At 35.9% G+C, this 16660-nt stretch overlaps 2 protein-coding genes and 1 non-coding gene across 3 annotated transcripts; 2 read left to right on the top strand and 1 right to left on the bottom strand.

Annotated features, from left to right (window-relative positions):
- Positions 1–4589: 4589 nt before the first annotated feature.
- Positions 4590–4663, top strand: TRNAR-UCG (transfer RNA arginine (anticodon UCG)). Its single transcript has one exon. It is a non-coding gene; the product is annotated as a tRNA-Arg (tRNA).
- A 1653-nt stretch (positions 4664–6316) lies between these two features.
- LOC137942494 (large ribosomal subunit protein uL29) lies at positions 6317–8970 on the bottom strand. Its single transcript, XM_068788175.1, has 4 exons — positions 8881–8970; positions 8642–8777; positions 8369–8525; positions 6317–6629 (listed from the first exon to the last, which is right to left on the bottom strand). Exons 1-4 carry the CDS (start codon positions 8882–8884, stop codon positions 6555–6557), a joined length of 372 nt encoding a protein of 123 aa, XP_068644276.1. The 5' UTR covers positions 8885–8970; the 3' UTR covers positions 6317–6554.
- Positions 8971–12603: 3633 nt separating this feature from the next.
- On the top strand, positions 12604–14904 carry LOC137936657 (caffeoylshikimate esterase-like). The gene is made up of 9 exons (XM_068781472.1): positions 12604–12733; positions 12806–12838; positions 12926–13019; positions 13103–13135; positions 13259–13405; positions 13493–13623; positions 13703–13840; positions 13936–14034; positions 14527–14904. The coding sequence occupies exons 2-9, from the start codon at positions 12815–12817 to the stop codon at positions 14827–14829; spliced, it is 969 nt and encodes a 322-aa protein (XP_068637573.1). The 5' UTR covers positions 12604–12733; positions 12806–12814; the 3' UTR covers positions 14830–14904.
- The last annotated feature ends 1756 nt before the right edge of the window (positions 14905–16660 follow it).

Raw genomic sequence — 16660 nt, 5'->3', positions numbered from 1 at the left:
CATTCATGTGGAAGGATTGTGTTTGTTCAAATAAGATACATTTATTTCATTTGTCTTGTTAAGTAATGTAGAAGTGGGTAAAAACCGACCGAGCTACAAGGAACCGCAAGATTTGTAGAGTTGTCAAGGGTCATTTATTTACCTGGGATTGTGGCTTAAATAAACCCAATATATTTGATGATATTCCCACATACTATTTTTTCTTAAATTGGAGAAACCATTTTTCATTTAATTATATTTTTTAGTAGGGATGTTAATTTTATTCGATTATTTGATTTTCCCATTTGCCAATTTAACTAATTTTTAATCGGAATGGAATCAAGTAATACCTATTCTATATTCGTTTACACATTTACTGATTATGTACGGTATTATTGTAATTTTTTTACGTACTTATGTGGGAAGAACCTTATTATGCATGCTATTACGACTTGTTACTGTCTTTAGACATTATAAACATGTTACATTGACCCATTAATCTACAATACAAGCCTAAGTTGACTTAATGCTTGGCATATTTCAAAACTGAACCACCTAATCTATAGCTAACCTCTCTTCAAAATTTTGACTAAAAAACATAATTTGTAATCAAATCGATAATACGTAATGTCAATTAATTGGTTAATTGTTTTCAATTAGAGAGATTTATTGTAGTGATTGATTAAGATATATACATGACTTTCCTTCTCTTTTCATTGATAATGATTCTAACCTAACAATAAGGAGATTAGATAGATGGTCTCTTTCACCTCTCCTATTCAAGTGCATTAAATTAAAATTAAAATTTGGATGCATCTAACTTGAATGGATTTAGGTTCATACTCCTTTTTCTATTTATGAATGTCGTAAAGACCGCGAGAAACAAGAAAGTAACAACATTAACTTTAGTTAAATATTTTAAATGCTTAAAGATGTATCTGCTCGTCATCGAGTAGCAAACCCTAGTTAGCTGACCGTTCGTTAGGGGTGACACCAAGAAAAACCGGTTCGTAAACCGTTCGAGCTTGGCTAAAAAAAAACACCTGAAGTGGTTTAGAGAAGCTGCATAGTCAAATCATCAAAGATTATATTTGAGAAACACCTTTTTAAACTATAAAAGTTTTCTTACATTATGAATTCCAGGTGAACACAAAGAGGAGGGATAAATAAACTCAAATTTTCCAAGAACATGAAATCAGTGATTTGTACGGCTTGACTCGGAGATGATTCAATTATAAGTTCGTTCATTGCAGCGTCCACGTTTTGTGGAGGGTGTTGCTTCATTTGTCATAATCTTCAGCCATCATTTTCCTTCTTTGTAAAGTCTTCAAAAAAAGCCTGTAAGACAAACGTCGTTGAAGAACGCATGCAGCTCCCACGAATCTCTCGAACGTAACAATCACGGAAGCTCTACCTCGAATTTTCACAAGTAAAATCCAAATTAGCAGATTTGGGTAGCTCCAGATTCCAAATATTGTATCTTCTCTTTCAATCCAATGCGTTAATGTCTATGAAAATTCACGACCTCGTGTCCTCGTTTTCAAATTTTCATAGACTGAAGCAATTGTTACCAGGTTCTGGTTATAACTTTTTCCTACTGCGAATGTGAAACCACTTTTCTCAATCTGCTTTCAGATCCATTTTTTTTCGTAAAAAATACGAAGAAGAAAGTTCTAAGCTTCGTAGCTCGAGATGGAGACGAAGGCTCGTGAATGGAGGGATCGAAGTAAAAAGTATTAGTCTGTGCTCCGCTGTTAGTTTTTCTTCCGGATGTGGTGAAATTGATTGTTGATCAGAGAAAAGGAAGAGGGGGGGATTCGGTTCATGGATACTTTCAAGAAGTTGATCGAGTTCGGAGTCTTCTGCTTAACGGGGGGGACTGATTGTGACTGCAAGTATGGAGAAATTGAAAGACTTTGAAATATTCATTCTTATGCAATAATGAGACCAAGCTCTCGATGGAGACGAGAGGATGTTAGAAACTCTCAGCATTCACAGCCGCTATGGACATTTTCAACAGGTGATGGGTCGTCTTCCCCAGTGAACCCTTTCTGTAAAAACGCAGGACGATCCTTCCAGAGTTTACGAAGATTATAACAAGCTCTGAAAGATAAGCTTTAATTCAGTCCTTTCTGTGCACCAATCCGTGATTTAGTAAAACAAGGAATCAGTCTGCCATGATCTGATACATGGCTCTGAAAGAAATTAAACGAAGTGATTACGATATCGATTGACTTGCAAGTTGAAACGCCATTGAAGTCCTGCTCGATCTTCTTTCATTGAAACAATCAAGCTGAGGAGGTCAAATACGAACTTGACGTGTCGAGCGAGTTCACTCAAAGTGGTTGGAGACCATGAGGGAGCCCCCTCCTCCCCATGGTTGGCTGGTCAATTTTAAGGGTGTGGATACCCTTAATTATGGCCTTTATGGCCCCATGCATTGATGGTTCGATACTGAAAGCCTGAGAAAAATTCAACACGCACTGGGAGGTCTGAGAGATGGGTTCTTCTAGGAATTTCAGCCTCTTTTAAAATTTCAATTGTAACACATTGATGGAAACTTTCTTGGACATTAAGGGTCTGTTTGGAACCCTAGAAAAGAAAAGAAGATGAAGAAGCCTCAAATGCTTGGACTAGTTCAGGAATGCATATCATGTCAATGGCTTCAGTTTTGGTCAGTTTCTCTTGAAGGTCACTCAAAAAGTTTTCTGATACTATCAAAATCTGCTAAATGTCTCTGCACCATTGATGGCTGTAACTGGAAAGAAACAAAGAAAAAGCTTGTAATTAGTTTGTTTTTTTATTAATTTTGTTGGATTTGATTCATCGTCTTCCTCACAACGTTACTTCCCAACTCAGATTAAATACTTGGTAAGTACGGAAGACATGCTCGGCCGTCCATTAACGACTCTCCTGTTTGAATTTCTGCATTGAAGAAAAGGATGCCCAGAAAAGAAAACGAAACAAGAAAAATCTGCTTTTAACTCTCCGGGAATCACAATTACTTGGCAAAACGAGAAGTAGAAGAAAGCACCATGGATCGAATCATGCATTTGGACATCTGTTCGCTCGTCCCATTCCTGTCATATTTTTCAAGTCGAAGGACTCTACACTTCAATGGAGTCATCAACCCTCAGAACTCAGAAACAGGAAGTGTGAAATCGACAGAGAAGAAGCATAATCTTACTACAATGTCAAGGACGATAGAATATCGCAATCCCAGTCCCGTCATTTTTACGGCTTTCGATGGCTTGCGAGTTCATCCTACAGAAGTTGCAAATCATTGAGTTCGTTTCTTGTGGATTTAATCACTTCGTTTGACATAATTTGCAGCGAAACATGTTCCATCCATACATTTGTCTGAAGAACGTAGCTCCTGCATAAACGGAGAAACAACCAGAATTCAACTCAGAAGACTATGAACCTGAATTAGCTCTCGAGAAAGAAAGATCCAAAAACCGTTCGTTTTATTTTTCAACTCTTTGATTAACCACAAACTGACTTCTCCGTTTCTCAAACTCGACTTGATCAATGGAAATGACGACGATTGCACGTGAATTGGAACCGAACTACAAAATTGACTGAAGACCCATCACAGATGGGAAATTTGATTAGCTTCTGATTTGTTTGTTCTCAAGTGTCTCGATTCAATGTGACAACGATGAAGTTGATTGAAATATTGTCTTGCATCAACTACCCTATTGATCATATGATCGTCGTTTTCTGCTTATCGAGTTATTTAATAATTTAATAAAAAGAACGTAGAGAACCAGACCTGTCGTCCTCATCAGCACTTGTATCGATTGAAAATTTCAAACTTTAAACGTAGATTCGACAATGATTGATCAAATGCTTTTAGTTTAAAACAGTTGCCGACCTCTCCTAACTGATAAGGATTGAAACAGTGATAAGAACCCTAGTTCGAAGAGGAGGCAAATCTTATCATTTAACTCATTTCAATAGCTTAATTGCGTGCACACTATTGGTGTTAATTGCCTAATTAACATTAAATTATAATGTAATTAAGACCATATTCTTCTTAGGTTTTAAAATAATACCTATATACCCTTATAATCTCACCAAAATTACATATTTGCAACTACTATTATAATTTTATTTTAGGATGTAAAATGACGTTATGTCTCATGTTCTTCAATGTAGGCTCATACATATGGAACCAACTTGATACAGGCTTAAAGATTTACAAGTAAATTCATTTACATGGCTATCATCAATCGTAATTTATATGAACTTCACTCCTGATCCAATACGAAAAATTATTTGGTGCGAAACTTGCAAAACGGCTATTTCAATCGTTGATTGGACGGTTGAGATAGCGTTTCACATGTTTTACACTAAATGGTTTTTCGTATTGTATCTATCCCTCATATGAACTTCATGTATCAACCATATTCGTGTACAAAAAAGAAAGACTTATTTTATTGGGGTAAGTTAAAGTTAAAATTAACTAATTAAATGTATTTTTTAGGGCATGTAGGTAACTTTGGTAACATTATAGAGATATATACGCAGTAATTTAAATTAAATTATCCAGGCTTTGCGTAGGTAACTATTAAATATATAACAACTGTCATCACAAGGTATGGCGAGACCGCATAGCGCAGTGGATTAGCGCGTTTGACTTCGGATCAAAAGGTCGTGGGTTCGACTCCCACTGTGGTCGTGCATGAACTTGGTTTTCTGATCTTTAAAGATTCAAATGGATAAGACAGACAAGCACGGACCGATGTGGATGATGATATAAGTGCACTCTCCAGGTGGGCTGAAGAAAGAGAGTAATCAAAACGAGATCCAGCTTTCACTTCTTTTGTTTTATTCTATATGAATCCAGCAAATGTTAGGTTTAACAAGTTGTGCAATTGTACAACTTACCTATTGTACAGGCAAACTAGTTGTGCCAAATCTTTGTTGAGCTTCACCACAAGCCAATTGACCCCCACAGTGTGGTACAACAACAACAAATTGGCATTTGTTCTATCCTAGGATGAAACAAGCACATAGACATCAAGTTTCACTATCTCAAAAAACTAGCGGAGGAGTTGAGTGTTAGAGTTAGCGAATTGATGAGCAAAATTCCTTACCTTTATCACGCTCAAGAAGATGCCCAACATGATTAGCATGGTGTAATGGGTTTGATTTAAGAAAAGCTCGTTGAATGACATGACAAAGAGTTTTCAAAATCTTGTATCTTCAGGCTTAATGGCTCCCGCTACTGTCACAGGCAACAACTTGAACCGCTGAGTAGGACAACCCACCATCAACCAAACCATCAGCAACTCCTTATCCAGATCATTAGGAAGCTTTCATTCAAGGCGAAGTATGCCACTGTCTCAGCCAAATAGTGTCCTGAACAGCCAACCATGGTAACTCATTCATGAACTCTGCCATCTGTAGTAGAGGCCCCAGGGACTCTACACCGATATATGTTTGTTAATAACCCTAGAACAATCTTCAAAGCCGCTACGACAGATGGCAAAATTCTTCAATAAGTTACCATATCTCGTGAACTCTCTCAACCAGCAATCCTCGTTTCTACAACTCCTTTTCACTCTCCCACATCAACCAGTAATTCTCGTTTCGCTCGCTCACAAAAGCCTCAAGGACCAAGTGTGAATGGCCAGGTTAAATGCTTCAACAAATAAATTACAATACCTCATTAATTATTTAATTTATTAATATAATAATAGTTACAGTGACTAAAGGATACAAGGAAAGATGGTTCCTATACTCGAAGAACAAAATCTCAGGTTACAAAGAACAATAGTCTGTAAGAAAAAAAATATTATTTCTCACGGTGGGATTGAACATAAGGTACAAACCCATGTGTATTCTAAGTCAATGTTTTGGCATATTAAATTAGACGAGAATAAAATCTTTACAGTTTAGACTTGATATGAATACTAAAAGACACTTCCATTTATGCATCAAGGTGTCCTTCAACCCAATGTAAACCTCATTTCATCTCCTAATATGGCTACTTTCAAGAGGAAATGTTAAAAGAGTTTTCAACTTCTCAAATCAACATAAAAAGATATATGGCAAAATTCTACATCATGAGAATCTATTGCTTCCTTTATATAGTCAAGCAAACATGCCTAATGTACTCTGATTGAGATTCCAATGTTAACAAATCAGATTCAGGTTAAGATGCATATCTCAGACAAAGAAGATGAAGCTATGTCCAAACTCAAAAATCCTTGGAACCATAAACTTATCCCATCACAAATCAAAGCTCAGGGTTCCTTTTGCTTGAAAGTGATATCTAGTTGTCGCATCTTCCATCAATTATCTGTATTTTTTTTATCTGACAAGTTACTAAGAAAAAAGCTATAATCCACCTGCTCATTGAAGTACACGAGGCCAACCTCAAAAGTTTCAGGGAAAAACATGTAATTAAGAAACATATGATATAATAATAACTCCTATGAGATTCATGATTATCTCATAGCCTAATAACTACCAAAAATCCTGTCAAAAATCTGATGGCTTAGAAACAAATAAACTTGCAAAGTAAATAGTGTTTTGTAAGGCAGAACGACAATCAAAAAACAGATCTAGACCTTAATGGCATATTTCCTCTTAGGGAAGTACATTTCCCTTTTCTTCTCACGTTCTGTTTTCAGTGAAACCTGCAGCATACGATGTAACGTAATTCAGTACCTCAAAAGGACGGGTCCAACAGTTAAGCAAGCTTAGAACAATATAAATTACAAAACATGCCAAACAAGAGTACCATTTATCAAAGCTGGAAATGATCATGCTAGCCAGCTATACTTATCATCACCAAGAAAATGGCTTCTTTCAAGTAAATACACAAAAAAGACTCAAAATGAATTTTCTAATATAAATTCCTCATTTCTCATCCTAACAAGAAACTTAATATAATTATACTACTATAACACATGGACTTGCTTTCACCATGCCTCCACCTGATACTATCTTTCTTTTTTTACACAAGACAGAACAGAATAATGAAACTTCAGCATTTCCATGTCATTACAGGTGTGGCAGCAAACATTCAGGTGATACAGCAATGTCCAAGTTCCCCAAAACTGGACCCATTACGTATAGGCAGTTTAGAGGCCAGTACATGAACATATATCACACATGTGGAGACATTGACAGGAGTCCAGCAGAATAGCATCAACAACCTTCCTATGATAACTCATTTGTAAAGATTAGGTCTCTAGGAACCTTACCTCTGTGAAGTAGGGAGTATGTCCCTTGAATCATATTTCATGAATAAAACCCCAACATCATTTTTAAACTAAAAGTAATAATTCATTTGCAGAATTAGGTCTGAGAGCATAAAGTAGTTTTAAATGAGCTAAACAAACATTAGATGCTTAAGAGAAAGAAATGTAGAGGTGCATCCTGGCGACAAATGACAATGTTTATCCATCCTCTTGGCTCAATTTGTCATCGTCTTGGCTCACTTCACATTCCAATGCGTATTGTCTCAATAATCATACTCTCAAAAATATAAGGGGAAACAAATAAACTAAAACAAAAAAAAAGATGGAGTTTGTATTCATTAGTTACAGTTTAGGGAAGTGAAGGACAAATAAATGCTTGACAGAGGAATCACAGGATCCGAAGTAAACAAATAGAATTAGAGTTACGATTTTACAGCAGCATATATTTTAAGGTAGGCTCAAGATGGGTGTCACTCTATCAAACACTAGGATTATGATATGAATAATCCATGTCTTGCTAGACTTTCTTATCAATGTTGAATAAATACACAGACACAACCCTTATTCCCTGAGGCCCTCACACTTGAAAAACCCCAAGTGACCATTGAGCTGAAGGCCCCAGTCACCTTGGCTTTCTAGGTTAATTAGACAGATCATTCCATAATGAAGTTATTCATATGACTTCTCATCATTGGTTGCGCTCCACCCCCAAATCTTTGATTGAATTAATCAAACAAAAACTGTTCCAAATACTAAATCAAGATAAAATTTGAAAGTATTATCTAGAATGAACCAAGAAGAAACGAACATAAAAAATTTAAAGATTATACAAAATAACATGTATACCCAAGATCTGAACATGAGTAAATGAAAATGAATGCAAAATAGCGGAAACCCCCTCGCCGTACATGTGGACCACTGAATGTAATTTTCACGTCACAGACAAAAGAATGTCAACTCGCAAGCTATTCATAAGATAGTTAATCGATAGGCTTTAACCTAAAATGGCTCAGATTACGTCACTGGTTTGTCCCATTACGGAGTTCTGCGGTACACTTTTGGCTCACTAAAAGATAATTTCGTGTGACGGAGTCAGAAAACTACCAAGAAAATACTAAAGAAGGCAATATAACATCTCCAACAATATACTAACAACATTAACAAGAAAATACCTGATGCTTGGTTAAACGTTTCCTGATAGCTCTGGTCTTCTTCGGTCGCAGATCGAGGGGCAAGAACTTCTTATTCTTGTAAGCTTCCCTCAGCGCAGCCTTCTGCTTCTGAGATATCACCGTCAAAACCTGAGCAATCGACAGCCTGACGACCTTACTGGTTCAAAAAAGAAAAAGAAAAAGAAAAAGAAAAAGGGCCTTCAGATAATTAATCAAAAGGTTCCACAAGCCACCTCTGATCAGCCGAACAAAAAATTAGACATCAGCGCCTACATTTTCGAGAGCTTGTTAGGAGCTCCGCCAGTAACTTTGGCAACGCGAAGCAGAGCAAGCTCCGCTTTCAGTTCTTTGAGTTGGCTCAAGAGGTCAGTTTTCGATTTAGTTCTCAGCTCGTGAACCTTGATTCTCGCTGCATTCAGAAGTAGGAAAAAAGAATCATCAAATTCTAACATTAACGGACACGCGAAGCACTGTAAGAGAAAACTGTGTCGAAAGATTGAGAGGGAGCTTACCCATGGCCGCTGCAAGATGACTCCTGTATCTGCCTGGTAAACCCTGAACAGAATCGAGCTCCAAATGCGCCGCGAAACGGATTATAAATAGTAAAACCCTAAAACAAGAGAACTAACGACAACGAGTTGGGTTTCGTGGGCTAACTTGTAACAGTTGGTCCATCGAGGGTGGGCTGGTTGTTTTGTCGTATGGGCGTTGGCGTTTAAGGCTAGAGGCGCTGCATTGTCTTCCGAAGTAAATCATGCCAATGGCCATAACGATGGAATGGAATTTTAAGATAAATTAAATTAATAATCTATGTTAAATACTAATGTAAATAAAATATATTTTAAATTATATAATAAAATTCTTATTTTATATAAAAATAAAAACATATGCTAACATAAATAACGTTAAATAAATTTTAATCTTAATTATATTACCGACTTTAAATAATATTACTTATCTACTTCAATAATTTAAAATGTGTATACAAAAATAAATAATTAAAAAATAAATTTTTTATTCTTATAAATAATCATTATTTCAATTAATATTTTCACATTAAGTAAATCTTTAATAAAATAAAATGTATTATTATTTAAAATATTATGATTATCTATACAATATAATTTAATAAAATATATAATCATATAATTATTTCAAATAGTACATAATCAATTATTTTAAATATTTGTATAAATTTTAATTTTAAAAAAATTTAAAATTATCACTATTATATTAATTTAAGTTAAATGAGCGGGTTAGTTTAAATAAAGTGAGTTATATTTAACTTTAAACAATATATGTAAATAAAATATAATTTTTAATTTAAATAAATAAAAAAGTGAATTTTTATTTTAAATTGTAATTTTATAATGTCTTATTTTATTATGGAAATAATTTAAAAATATTTCATAGTATTATATTTATTATGGTAATATTTAAAATTTTAGATGATATTTTTATAATATAAATCTTTATAAGTAGATGATAATTTAATTCATGTATGTTCAATAGTTTATGAACTATATATTTTAGTTTTAATATATAATTAGTATAATAGAGTTAAAACATATATTTAAATTTAAAATAAATATATTCTAAATAATTTAAACTAAAGGACTATATTTTTAAATTAGTAAAACTATTATTAAAACAATTACTCATTTTTTATTTGTAAAAGCCAAGAGGACTATATTTATTTTTCATATTTTGCTTCCATATTGGAAATTTCATTTACTTATTGGAATTTTAAATTGGAACGTTATGACTTTAAAATTTTCAATCAGCTTCATGATCTAGTCCTTCATAGTCAGAGTATTCCCCTCTCAAAATCGAACCTAGCAACTCTTTCATCTTTCTCTTGTCTTCTTCTTTCTTTTCCTTCATGATCTCTCTATCTCCCTCTCTTCCTCTACTTTACTTCTCTCTTAATCCAACCCTCTTTACCTCTCATTTTCAACTCTTGGCAGTTTGGACCTCTCACATTTAGGGATTTTATCAATTGGTATCAGAGGAGTTCTTTGGGACTTACTTCATCTCAATCGTTAACCCAATAAAAGATCATCATCACCTTTACAAGAAGCATATTTTCATGTGGTAATATTATACTTGAATGAAAGATATTTAAGTGTAGTTTCAGAAGAAATAAGTTTCAAGTCAATTGTATTTTTGTAAGAAGAGATATCTCTATCGAAGTTGACTAGGGTCCAAATGTGATTTTTTGAAAATCGGAATCAGCATAGTTTTTTTTTTATGAACATACCCTTTACTCTAATTGCCCCCATCAATTCTCTTTTTAGTTGGTTGATAGTTACTCTTATTTACCTTAAACCTCAAATACGATCAATTGTTCAGCCCTTTTGGGCCCCTCAACATCTAATGTTGTTGTTTGCCAATGGGATAAATATTATTTATGGAGGTGTTTCCTCTGTTTTTTTAGGTTTATTAAGCTTGTTATGATATATTAGTATGCTCCATTGCAAAGTATTGGACTCCTCTATGATAGCTTACAACTAAATAGTACTAAGTTCATCATAATATTTTTTATTTATTTTTATAATTTTGTATTTATTTTTATAATTTTTTATTTTTTTAGTTTTATATGTAAGTTGGAGCTTGAGCTCAAACTTGGTTAAAATTTTTGGGCTTAAGGTTGAGCTAGAGTTGGAAGTATTCAAATCAAACTGAACTCGAAAATATGCAAGTTCGTGCTTGGCTTGGCTCGATGCCACCCCTAGTTCAATCTTATGTTCACTTAGTCGATTTGTTTATTAAAGGATTTGATCATGAATGACACCGATTTCTGGTCGACAATCTCATTAAGTTCCACCTAATTTGAGTGTGAGGGGGCATGTTAGTGGGTATAGTGTTATAGAGAGAAGATATGGGGTATGATTTGTAAGTATATAATTGTTGATGATACAAAACCAGTGCAAAGTAGAATCATCATTTTGCTGACTATTGATGTATAGTTATTAAATTTTAATTGTGAGAGTATCATGCCCTCATCTTTTCCGATTGATTACAACTTTGAATCCTATATTAAAAGACCCTAACAGCTCCAAAATATATGTTCTTCACCAATTAACAGACTCTCCTGACTCAGCTTCTTCAATCCCAAATTTTATATTAGCTTAAAAGTTAGAAAAAAACCACGAAATAAAGATCTCTCTCGTGTCCAAAACGACATTACAAGATTCAGCTCCAATTAATCTTTTCTTCCGCTATCAAATCAGAGCTTCCTCTTCACTTTGTTGATGTTTCAACGGTTCCTATACGATACTCAATGCTAATATACTTTGGTTAAAATTTTATCAAAGCGAAGGAAATATACTTTTAGAAGGTCCTCCTTAATTTATGTTTCAAAAAAAAAAAAAATTAAAAAAGGAGAAAAATAGTGTCGAGACAAAAGAAGATATGATAGGTCAAAACGAACTATATTAGGTGTATTATCGGCCATGTGAATAAGACTCATTCATAAAACATAATCTCAATCAAATTAGAGGTGGATTCTAGGGTGGGAAGGTGTACATTTTCCTATCATTCTCCATTAATTTGTCACATGCATTATTAGGTTGTAGTTAGCATATACATTTCCCACATAGTCTGCTTTTGCTTTTTCAAAGCACTTAAATAAACAAAAGGGACATTTGACAGGTTATTCGCCTATGCCATACACCAAGTCTCTTCATTTTATGTATTGTTTGCCTATTTTAAAGGTCTAATCATGAGAATTGGGACATGGACCTGATGTTGCTTCTTTTTTAAATCCCATTGAACCCAGCTTGTAGTTTTAAAACAATAACCAACCCAACTCGGAAGATCTGACCCAGCTCACCGGGTAAACTCTCAAAGCCGCCAATCCACTGGCCGAACCGGTCAAGCATTTGTTTTCTCACGTGCACAGAGTTTTGCCCCTCGACCGTCACCGTCTTTATCTTCGAAAGGTTGGCAGCGAAACGGTGCGTGAAGGAATCTTCGTGGGCCCACTTAGATATCTCTCAAGTGCGCACGTTGAAGGGTAGGGATTTCTCCGGACTAAAATGAGGTTACGAGATTTCCAGGTCGAAAGCGCGGAGCGGTCAGACGCCGCAACTCCCATGTTAATTATATTAATTAGTGTTAAACAGGAATTAGCTGTCCTGCCTGCCTTCACGGTTCGACTGGATCGTGATTCTTCTATTGAAAGTAAAGGTTCAAGTCTATTATCTTTTCACTATCTCCGACCTTCTCGAATACTTATCTCATCCTCCGCTATTTTAAAGGGATCTCGCATACCTTCCTCCCCTACTTTCCTTCCATCTCAATCGATCTCGACTGAGATTCTTCCTTCTTTGGTAGCTGTTCAGACGCAGTTACTTTTCAACGGTAAGGCTCTGATCCGGGGAGTTTCTGCGATTGCATGGACATTGTTTTTTATGATTCTGCTTGTTTCTGCAGGGTGAAGATATGGATCACGTCAAGTATGAAGAGGTAACTTTTGGAAGATTAGTATTACTTTGATTTGATTTAGAGATTTAGAGATTTAGCTCTGTTTTTTTTTTTTTTTTTTTTGTACAGGAATTTATATTGAATTCTCGTGGATTGAAGCTTTTCACATGTCGATGGCTTCCGGCTAATCAAGAGCCAAAGGCAGTGGTTTTTCTTTGCCATGGTATTCATAATCATCTTCGCTACTGCTCTTTGTTCTGGTTTTTAATTGTTTGTTCTGATCAATTCTATATTGTTTTCGTGTAGGATATGCCGTAGAATGTAGTATAACCATGAGAGGTGAATAAATGGATGGTCGAATTTCTCATTTATTTCGTTTGATAATTTGTTGGTGGGAAAGATTAGAGAAAAAAAAATGGAATTATGGTCTGAACTGGCTCTGTAAATGGTTTTTGATATCAGGAACTGGGGTCCGACTGGCCAAGGCTGGCTATGCAGTCCACGGAATCGATTACGAAGGACATGGAAAATCGTCTGGTTTGCAGGCTTATATTCCCAGCTTCGATCAGCTCGTTAATGACTGCTCCAAGTATTTCACATGCATATCTGGTGAGTCGTCTTCACCTGTTTTCGCCTCCCTCTGCTTCCGAAGCTATCAGTTTTAAACTGGGATTTCCTTCTCCTCCGTCGTTACAGAGAAGATCCAATACAAAAACAAGATGAAATATCTCCTCGGAGAGTCCATGGGAGGAGCAGTTGCTCTTCTCCTCCACCGCAAGAAGCCAAAATACTGGGACGGAGCGATTCTGGTGGCGCCCATGTGCAAGGTTTTTTGCCTCCTCTTTCTGAATCCATCCTCGAATATCAGTCTTCATCTTTTTCACCAAAATTTCTGGTTTTGAACAGATTGCAGAAGAAATGAGGCCTCACCCGTTCGTTATCAGCGTTTTGACAAAGCTTTCGAAAGCCATCCCGACATGGAAGATAGTCCCAACACAAGATATCATCGATATCGCCTTCAAGAATCCAGAGAAGAGAGAAGAGGTAGGAAATGCGGTAATCGAGATTTAATCCAGAATATTTTAATGAAATTCTCCCTTTCTTTAGAGAATTATTAAAGTTTTATAACATAATCACAGATACGTTCAAATCCTTATTGCTACAAGGGAAAGCCTCGATTGAAGACCGCCCAAGAGCTGCTAACGGTGAGCCTCGACATAGAAAAAAAGCTGGATCAGGTAAACTCTTATTTTCTTATCAAAACCAAACCAGGTCAATGAGTTTATTTAAATGTTTAATATTTTAATCATTTCATTCCCATCAAATCAATTTTCAATCCGTCTCTACCGTTTGTCCCTTCCCTCCAATTTTCCACGTCTGACCCCACCGTGAAACGTCAGAATTGAGAATATAACGATAAAGACGAGTTCTCGTGGGCCACATTCAATCCCGTCCATAGATTTTTCAAACGTTGTCTATTCTAGAAATATCTGACCCTTCAACTGGCCTCGGGCCCACTACACTATCACGTGCATTCTACTCAAATCACGACATTTAATTACGGTCAATTTAAACGGGCGATACACGACGGAAGTATTCAATACACCTTGCTTAAATTAGCAAATTCCGTTACGTTCGTTATTAAGGGGTGCGCAGCACGCCACGCTGCCTGCCTGATCTTCTTGAACGAATCCGAGTCACTCACTCAGCATTTTTTGTTCCCTTCACAGGTGACAATGCCCTTCCTGATCGTCCACGGAGAAGCCGACATCGTGACGGATCCAGAAGTGAGCAAATTGCTCTACAACACGGCGTCGAGCTCTGACAAGACCTTGAACATGTATCCCGGGATGTGGCACGCGTTGACGTCCGGCGAGTCGCCGGAGGATATCGAGCGCGTCTTCTTGGACATCGTCGCCTGGCTGGACGAAAGATCCGCAGACAGGAGCTCGAGATCGGAGAAGGAGAGGAAAGCCGAATACGACAATCAGTTCCCGGCGTTGCGAGGGAAGACAATCGAGATAGGAGGTTAAGGAAGTTACTTTACGATAAGAGATTGTAACTGTGTTAACTGTGAATGAATTGTAAGCGATTCTTTTCCTCATAAAAACCGGAAGTTTCTGTGAAGTGCAATGGTTTGAATTGACTGGCTACCGAACAGAAAATCTGTCGCGAGACACCAACGAGAGAGACGACGTAGGTATAATATCTTGTAAAAATAGCATATTACAAAAAATAACATATAGCTTATATATATATATATATAATATGATGATATGAAAATTCAATCATCCAAATCAAGATCCTGATCAATTGATCAAATTAGTGACATCAATCAAAAGTCTAGATTGGAAGAATTTGATCACTAGTTGTTCAATGGTCAAAAGTCTAGATCGGAAGAATTTGATCACTAGTTGTTCAATGGTCAAAGTCAAAATGCTCAAATGTCAAAGTATGAAAATTTAGTCAAAAAGTTAATAAATGATCAAAATCAGAGTTATGGTCAAAATCGGAGTCTATTACTTAGATCAAGTCACTCGATTGACAATCAAATGAAGTGGATTGTGTGGTGTCACGACCAAGATCAAATAAAAAGAGAATACCACCTAAGCACCACATAAGCAATGGAGTGGCATATTGGTGACACTGGGCATTGCAAGGGAATTCTTGATAAGCAACAAGTTGGCATAAAAGGTGATAGCATCGTAAGAAAGATCTACCCAAGAAAGAGAGAGGTGACACATGGGTAACTTGAGGCGTTGAGGGAAGATTTCACCTTTAAGGAAAATGTGACATAAGTAAGGTGAGGTGTCACGTCCTCATGAAATGAAAAATGAGCCTACCCATGTGCCTTGCCCCCTTATATGTATACTACTCAAGGGGAGGATGAGAAGATTAGAGAAAGAAAAAGTAAGATGGTTCAACCTCCCCCACCATCTTATAGATAGAGGTACCCTTTAGGCGTTTGAAGAACCTTTGTTGAAAATGACTCTAGGGAGCACTCTTAGAAGAACTTTGGAGAGAAACTTACTAATGAATTTTCTTAAATTTTTAAGCATTTCAAAAGTTTGTTCGTGAGAAAAGAAGAGTTTGAATTGTGCTCCACTGCTAATCTCAAGTAAGTTTGAAGCCCAATCCAATTCGTATCAATAAGAAATTCCTTTCGCAACTATTTTGTTACTGCCCTTGAAGCCTCTAAACAATATGAGATCAATTATTCTTGTCAAACATCAAGCGGAGGCTAGCTGTAAATCAAGGCTAATCAACCAACAAAGTTCTATCACATCAATCAAAGTAATTGAAGTTCAAATCAAACTCATACATAGAGGTCGAATCTGAAGACTTTTCAAAGATCGAACCTTACATCACGTAAGTTCTATAGTTATCTTTTGTTTTTATACTCATGGTCATACCGTTTCTGATACCAAACCCCTTGTACGTCAACAATATAAGATATAATTGCAAAGTCAGAAAAGAGTTACACTTAAGAAGAGGGAATTTGGTTGATGTGTTTTTTTATAATTGACTAAATTGTCAAATTTGTTAAGTTATGCCAAATTGTGAGTCAACATTAACCAATCCCAAAATAACAAACCAAAGATGTATGACTTCAGAGCCTTCACCAAAACCAAACCACTAATTCCCACTCTTGTGTACAAGATTTCATGTACAAACCATCCAAAGATGATGCTCACACACTAATAAATATTATTTAAATAGAAAAGATGTCTAAAAAAATGAATGTTCAAGAGTATCATGAGCAAAAGGATGCAGTTTGAGGAGTCAAAAGCATAAATATCAAGGTGTGTGGCATTTATCCAAACTTTCCCTACAAAACAAAGATCACCTTACGACGTATTCATC

This window comes from Aristolochia californica, unplaced genomic scaffold (assembly GCF_029961685.1).
Source record: "Aristolochia californica isolate CCGP_79_NKW_82.1479 unplaced genomic scaffold, dmAriCali1.0.hap1 SCAF_10, whole genome shotgun sequence".
NCBI lineage: Eukaryota > Viridiplantae > Streptophyta > Magnoliopsida > Piperales > Aristolochiaceae > Aristolochia > Aristolochia californica.
The sequence above is the reverse complement of the archived record's forward strand: the minus strand, read 5'-3'. Positions and strand labels throughout refer to the sequence as shown.

Excerpts from the sequence above, each read along its gene's own strand:
- LOC137942494 (XM_068788175.1), bottom strand. Across the intron at positions 8,526-8,641 it reads CCTAACAAGCTCTCGAAAAT|TAAGGTCGTCAGGCTGTCGA; the intron begins GTAGGCGCTGAT and ends TTTTTGAACCAG. Across the intron at positions 6,630-8,368 it reads AACGTTTAACCAAGCATCAG|GTTTCACTGAAAACAGAACG; the intron begins GTATTTTCTTGT and ends CGTATGCTGCAG.
- LOC137936657 (XM_068781472.1), top strand. The coding sequence starts at position 12,815 with ATGGATCACGTCAAGTATGAAGAG. Across the intron at positions 13,020-13,102 it reads AGTGGTTTTTCTTTGCCATG|GATATGCCGTAGAATGTAGT; the intron begins GTATTCATAATC and ends GTTTTCGTGTAG. Across the intron at positions 13,841-13,935 it reads ATCCAGAGAAGAGAGAAGAG|ATACGTTCAAATCCTTATTG; the intron begins GTAGGAAATGCG and ends ACATAATCACAG.